Here is a 6,882-nt window from a genome sequence, read left to right on the forward strand (position 1 = left end):
AATATATATATATTTCTATGTGCTTGGCACTGTCCACTCAGTACTGCTGGATTTCGGCCTTAGCTGAGCGCCTTTACGCATAGATTGTCACTCGTACTTCCTCCGTATTTTGCAATTTTTTTTCCCAATGCGTCACTGATAAAAAATATCCTATGCCTTTATTCCAATGCATGTAAAACTCTGATTAAAAAAAAATATTATATTTGCATTTGTTTTAGCTTAGACCCTACTTCACATCATCAGAGTTTATTGTGTTGTGCCCAGCATTGGTTGAAACACAATATGCTCTTGAATACAGGTGGTGTCATTTCAATCTTAGAAATATAATTAATAGAATGGACCTATCCCTTCAGACCATTGCAAGTCGGCTGGTACACCATTGAAATTAAAATGTCATTTACATTTTTACTTTAATTACTATCACAAACGTGACCGCCGGTTCACCCACTGTCGATTGTCAACTTAAATGGTCATTTCTATTCTAAATGTATATGATTTCAATAGGTTTCTTATGGACGATTGACAGTAAAATTGTAAACATATTCCCATTCAAGTCAAAATTCTCTGATGTGTGGACCACCAACAATCTTTGTGGTACCATTTGAGAGTTGAAAATTCAAATGTATTCCCATTTTAGTACATTTACCCACCCTGTATTCAAGAGCAAGTTGTGTCTCAACCGATGGCGGGCACAACACCAAAACCTTAGATTATGTAAAATAGGGGCTTAGCTACAACATATGTGAACATATGTGTTTTAAGATCATTTACATAAAAAAAAGGGTTTTCAAAAATCATAAAAAGAATCATTAAGATTTTTTGTTTTACCAGAAATTATAAAATAGTTTGACAACCCTGTTGGTAAGCTTTTAAATTATAGAAAATCTCAAATGTTTATCTTTTCCAGTGATTAAACATGGATGTCTCATGGTATGGTGGGGTATGTAAAATGGGTCAACTTTGAGCACCTTTATCTTTTAAATGTTATGGCATTCAGGTCGAAAATGTCCCTTTCTGAGCACTTCTACAACGGGCACATATTTATGGACGGTTTCATTCAAACCAAATGGGGTGCTGTCAAAAGTGACTGAATTCAAATGTATTTACCCTATGGACAGCACCAGTGCCATATACCACCTCTACGCAGACGACACTATTCTGTATACTTCTGGCCCTTCTTTTGACACTGTGTTAACAACCCTCCAGGCGAGCTTCAATGCCATACAACTCTCCTTCCGTGGCCTCCAATTGCTCTTAAATACAAGTAAAACTAAATGCATGCTCTTCAACCGATCGCTGCCTGCACCTGCCCGCCTGTCCAACATCACTACTCTGGACGGCTCTGACTTAGAATATGTGGACAACTACAAATACCTAGGTGTCTGGTTAGACTGTAAACTCTCCTTCCAGACTCACATCAAACATCTCCAATCCAAAGTTAAATCTAGAATTGGCTTCCTATTCCGCAACAAAGCATCCTTCACTCATGCTGCCAAACATACCCTTGTAAAACTGACCATCCTACCAATCCTCGACTTCGGTGATGTCATTTACAAAATAGCCTCCAAAACCCTACTCAATAAATTGGATGCAGTCTATCACAGTGCCATCCGTTTTGTCACCAAAGCCCCATATACTACCCACCACTGCGACCTGTACACTCTCGTTGGCTGGCCCTCGCTTCATACTCGTCGCCAAACCCACTGGCTCCAGGTCATCTACAAGACCCTGCTAGGTAAAGTCCCCCCTTATCTCAGCTCGCTGGTCACCATAGCAGCACCTACCTGTAGCACGCGCTCCAGCAGGTATATCTCTCTGGTCACCCCCAAAACCAATTCTTCCTTTGGCCGCCTCTCCTTCCAGTTCTCTGCTGCCAATGACTGGAACGAACTACAAAAATCTCTGAAACTGGAAACACTTATCTCCCTCACTAGCTTTAAGCACCAGCTGTCAGAGCAGCTCATAGATTACTGCACCTGTACATAGCCCATCTATAATTTAGCCCAAACAACTACCTCTTTACCTACTGTATTTATTTATTTATTTTGCTCCTTTGCACCCCATTATTTCTATCTCTACTTTACACTTTCTTCCACTGCAAACCAACCATTCCAGTGTTTTTTATTTTTTATTTTTAATGATTTTTATTTATTTTATTTTTTAATTTTTTACTTGCTATATTGTATTTACTTCGCCACCATGGCCTTTTTATATTTTATTTATTTATATATATATTTTGTTTGCCTTCACCTCCCTTATCTCACCTCACTTGCTCACATTGTATATAGACTTATTTTTCACTGTATTATTGACTGTATGTTTGTTTTACTCCATGTGTAACTATGTGTTGTTGTATGTGTCGAACTGCTTTGCTTTATCTTGGCCAGGTCACAATTGTAAATGAGAACGTGTTCTCAATTTGACTACCTGGGGCCTGTTGCACAAAAGTAGAATTAAGACATCCGGGATAAATGACTCAGCTGAGCTCAATGAAGCCAAAACATGTGCGTCCAGGCTTAATTGGTTGCACAAAGACCAAGCCAGGATGAGCAGACACGGATTCATTAAGCCAGGTGAAACCAATCCTGGATAGGTGCGCGCTCCAAAAATGCAGTTGTACTGTAATTATGAAACGGTTAAATTTTTAATTGAAATGCACTGCAGATATGAGTGAAATTGTGTAAAGTAACTCCATCACACTGTATAAAGCTATGATAAATTTTTTGATATTTTTACTGAAAACAAGACAAAAATACCAAGTAATTTTTTGCAGTGTGACTCCATTAAATGTGTGTGTGTGTGTGTGTGTGTGTGTAGATTAAACATGAACGGGCCAAAACGGACATGGCAGCAGGTCAAAATCAAATACAAGAACATTCTGCAGAATGGTATGGTCCCTGACTAATATTTAACAAAGCACAAGCATATATTGTACCCAGAAGGTGCCTGCTCACACATTGTCTGTACTGTTTTAGCAGTGAAAAAGAATACCCACAGACAAGGCACGGGTGGTGGGTCACCAAAGGCTGACCTTACCCCAGCAGAGGACATGGCCTTGGAGCTAAATAAAGGCAGGCCCGTCTTAGAGGGGATCCCTGGGGGGAAAGAGACGAGCATAGGTTCCTCCCAAGATGCCACCCGCTTCATTCAAGGTATGTCCTTCCATCTCTACATGGGATACAACCACATTCATATTGAATCAATTTGGACTGTCTGACTTTGGTTTACCTATTGCCTTGCAGTGTCTGGCAGCACTGTGTTCCTGTTAGAGCCACCAGCACAAGCACCAGACAATGCTGATCCAGTGAGTACTCCATCAAAGGCATACTGTAGGCCTGGCATGTCTTGTCTACTAGCTTCAATATGAATCCGATTAAATGTGATAGGGTGAAGGCCCCAGTGCAGCAGCAACAGCACATGATGGAGACGATGATGAGGAGGAGACCATCTCTCTGGATTCCAGAAGGCATGAGGTATCATGTTAAGACTGTGAAAGTACGATTTACTCTACAATGGTGAGGAGTCCTCATCAAAATCAAAAAATCTAATTTCTTTTACAGGACCCAGATGCTATACAGTGGGAAAACCAGCCTGGCAACATAGTGCGTATTAATAAAAGGACACCACATCCTGCCAAATTCCAGCTGCGCTAATTGTATTGTGTTCACAGAGCTCACAAGCTATCAGAAAGTTGTATGGCAACCACCTCCGGCGCCAAATAGAACTGGCAGACATAGACATTCAGTACAAGAAGAAAAAGATGGAAAATCTTGCACTGGAGTCCGAAATAAAAAAGAGGACAATTAGGAAACTGGACCTTGAAATAAAAAAACTTGAGAGGGAGGTGAGATATGCCTTCAATGTACACTGTATGCTAACTGTAACACAAATGTATTATTCATTATTTTTCTTTCCTCCCCCAGCTCCAAGAAGATGACACAGCTCAAAATAAAAATTAGGTATATTCTCGTAAAGTCAAGTGAGCCATGACATATGAGCTCTTATTGTGAGCACACAGGACGGTGGCATCTTTCTAAGGTTTTTTTTATTTTCCCAGCAATCAGTACAACCAAGTCATCGTTATAAGGCATCGCCCTCTTTTGCCCACCCCCCCAGCACCAGGTGTGGCCACTAGCCTATATGAAGGCCCAAAATTGTGTGTTCCTTTCTGCTCTGACAATGGCATGCCCATTCGTGCGAGATGTGGTGGATGAAGAAGCACTTGTGCTGAGGAGAGCCTTCAGGCGAGAAAGGGTCTTCAGGGACCGGTTGGACCCACTGGCCTTCCCTGATGACCATCTATATGAAAGATACAGGTTTTCTGCAGATGGCATCAGGTATCTATGCAGACTACTGGGTCCCAGGATTAAGCACCGCACTGCACGGAGCCATGCACTGAGTGTGGAGCAAATGGTTTGTGTGGCCTTGCGCTTTTTTGCTAGTGGAGCCTTCCTGTACTCAGTGGGGGATGCAGAACAGCTGAACAAGGCCACAATTTGCCGCACAATAAGGAGTGTGTGTCTGGCTATCAAAGCATTAGCAGATGTCTTCATCTCCTTCCCTGGCCACAGAAGACTCTGTGACATCAAAGAGGAGTTCTATAGGATTGCAGGTAAGAGGATCTACAAATTACAGGACAACTGTTAACACATAGTAGGATACTCATTACTTTGTGTGACAGGTTTCCCCAATGTCATTGGTGCAGTGGACTGCACACACATAAGGATAAAAGCCCCCTCAGGTGCCCATGAGGCCGATTTTGTGAATAGGAAATCCTTTCACAGCATTAATGTTCAGGTGAACATAACTTTTTGATATTGTCCATTGACGAACACTCTGCATTGCCAGTGATGTGCATTGATTGGTGTAATATTCCTCATCTTATGATTTCAGATGGTCTGCAATGCTGACTGTGTGATCAGCAATGTTGTGGCAAAATGGCCTGGCTCAGTCCATGACTCCAGAATCTTTCGGGCCTCTGAAATCTATCAGTGCCTATCACAAGGTAAGCCACACAACCCCTATTTATAACCATCATGGCTGTGTCAAGAATATCACTGTGTTTATGAGGTAGTAATGATGAGATTTTGTGTTGACAGGTGAATTCTCTGGTGTGTTGCTGGGAGACAGGGGGTATGGCTGCCAGCCTTTTCTCCTGACACCTTTCACAGACCCCCAGGAAGCACAGCAGGCCTACAACCATGCCCATGCCAGGACCAGGGCCAGAGTTGAAATGACCTTTGGCCTCCTGAAGGCACGCTTTCACTGCCTTCACAAATTAAGGGTCAGCCCTGTTAGGGCATGTGATATTACTGTGGCTTGTGCTGTCCTCCACAATGTGGCCTGCCTGAGGAAGGAGAGGGCCCCCAGAGTGCCACCAGCCATGGACTGGGACAATCCGGCAATCTTCCCTGATGACGACAGTGGTCGGCTGCTGAGGGACCAATATGTGTTGAATTATTTTAGTTAGTATGTGTGCTTTCAATTTTGGTTAAATATGTCCTGCGGTGGCAGAGGAATTTGGTTTTTTTTGGGTTCGTTTTTTGACGAATTTGGCCTCTTATGATGTTTGTGCGGTATACTGTGTGTAATACAAGGCTGCAGGGAGGCTACTGCATCCATTCATTTGTCTGTTCAGTTGATGTGTATGGATTTGTCCTGCATTTATTTTAGTGTGCAGACATGCAGGGTGTGTTATATACAGACCTTTGAATGTGTATGTATCATTTTGTATAATATGCTTGGATTCTGTGCTTTCCATCTTGTAGAGTCACTGTGACTTCAGTTTCGAAAGGAGCTGATGGTTTACCTGCTTTGTTTTGTCCTTATTCAATAAAGGAACATAATGTTACACATTGTGTTTTTATATTCATATGGAATGTGTATTTGTTTATATGACAGAGTACTAGGGCCACACTGAAGAAAAAGGATAAAGTCATAAATTTATGAGGCTGGTTCTTTCTGCAGAAAAGCTACATATTGTTTTTACAGTTTTGATACTTATGACAATGTGATACTTAATATTCTGGCACATCAGCATGTCTTTGTTTATGAAACCATACTGAAGTACAATTTCACGAAATGCCCCACATCTGTCATTTTAACAACTGTCCTCCTTTAAAACAACTGGTTACAACATTATGACTTGTGTTTTTTTCCCCTCTGTGGCCCTAATATTCTATCATTTTATATATAGCCTTATAGTCTATGGGAAACTGTAAATTATCTAATGATAGCAACATCATCTAAAAATCATTTTTTATCCAAAATCATTGAAATTAATGATCACAAACGTTTAAATAATAACAGTGGGTCTAGTTATATGTGATAACAATGTATAGTGAGCAGTGAAATAACTATTGGTTTCCATTTGTGGTGACTGCTGACTGACATTAGGGATGAGATTAAATAGATCCTGGAATTTAGCCTGGTCTGGAGCAGGCTAGCTCCACAGAATAAATCTCCATGGTAATTTATACCATAACATATCCTCCTGCCCCCTATCCATCTTTAGTGCAACCGGATTACGGATCAATTGAGCCAGGATCACCAAGATATCCTGGCTTAATCCCTTATCCTAGTTTTGTGCAACAGGCCCCTGGTTAAATAAAGGTGAAATAAATAAATAAATAAAATTTAAATAAATAAATAAATATTAGGAGTTGGGCCAGGTTTTAGAACGGCCGCCATGTTAGCGCCTTTATTCTGAAAATGGGTGATGTACCAATAGGAGAGAGACTCCGATAAATCCCTACGTCATGACCCGCTGTAAACAAGCAAAACAGAGCAGCGAATTTAACAGACGTTTTTATTGATTAGCATTCGGGAAGTCCGTACTGTGTTGTGGTGTCAACAAATTGCATATACAGTCTGCTTTCACTG

The 6,882-nt window shown here is 41.2% G+C and overlaps 1 protein-coding gene across 5 annotated transcripts; it reads left to right on the forward strand.

The window, feature by feature from the left end:
- The first annotated feature begins 2,609 nt into the window (after window positions 1-2,609).
- On the forward strand, window positions 2,610-5,874 carry LOC139563144 (putative nuclease HARBI1). 5 transcript variants are annotated; one of them, XM_071381459.1, is made up of 11 exons: window positions 2,610-2,888; window positions 2,976-3,152; window positions 3,243-3,304; window positions 3,387-3,473; window positions 3,561-3,602; window positions 3,671-3,844; window positions 3,924-3,959; window positions 4,058-4,612; window positions 4,682-4,797; window positions 4,894-5,005; window positions 5,100-5,874. In XM_071381459.1, exons 8-11 carry the CDS (start codon window positions 4,141-4,143, stop codon window positions 5,468-5,470), a joined length of 1,071 nt encoding a protein of 356 aa, XP_071237560.1. In that variant the 5' UTR covers window positions 2,610-2,888; window positions 2,976-3,152; window positions 3,243-3,304; window positions 3,387-3,473; window positions 3,561-3,602; window positions 3,671-3,844; window positions 3,924-3,959; window positions 4,058-4,140; the 3' UTR covers window positions 5,471-5,874. The 5 variants fall into 5 exon arrangements, with proteins under 5 accessions (XP_071237560.1, XP_071237558.1, XP_071237562.1 ...); XM_071381457.1 differs by having other exon boundaries at window positions 3,561-3,844; XM_071381461.1 differs by lacking the exon at window positions 4,682-4,797.
- Window positions 5,875-6,882: the final 1,008 nt, after the last annotated feature.

This window comes from Salvelinus alpinus, chromosome 33, assembly GCF_045679555.1.
Source record: "Salvelinus alpinus chromosome 33, SLU_Salpinus.1, whole genome shotgun sequence".
Taxonomy (NCBI): domain Eukaryota; kingdom Metazoa; phylum Chordata; class Actinopteri; order Salmoniformes; family Salmonidae; genus Salvelinus; species Salvelinus alpinus.

Coding starts and splice junctions, on each gene's coding strand:
- LOC139563144 (XM_071381458.1), top strand. CDS start 4,141: ATGAAGGCCCAAAATTGTGTGTTCCTTTCTGCTCTGACAATGGCATGC. Junction 4,613..4,681: donor GGAGTTCTATAGGATTGCAG/GTAAGAGGATCT, acceptor TTTGTGTGACAG/GTTTCCCCAATGTCATTGGT. Junction 5,006..5,099: donor CTATCAGTGCCTATCACAAG/GTAAGCCACACA, acceptor TTGTGTTGACAG/GTGAATTCTCTGGTGTGTTG.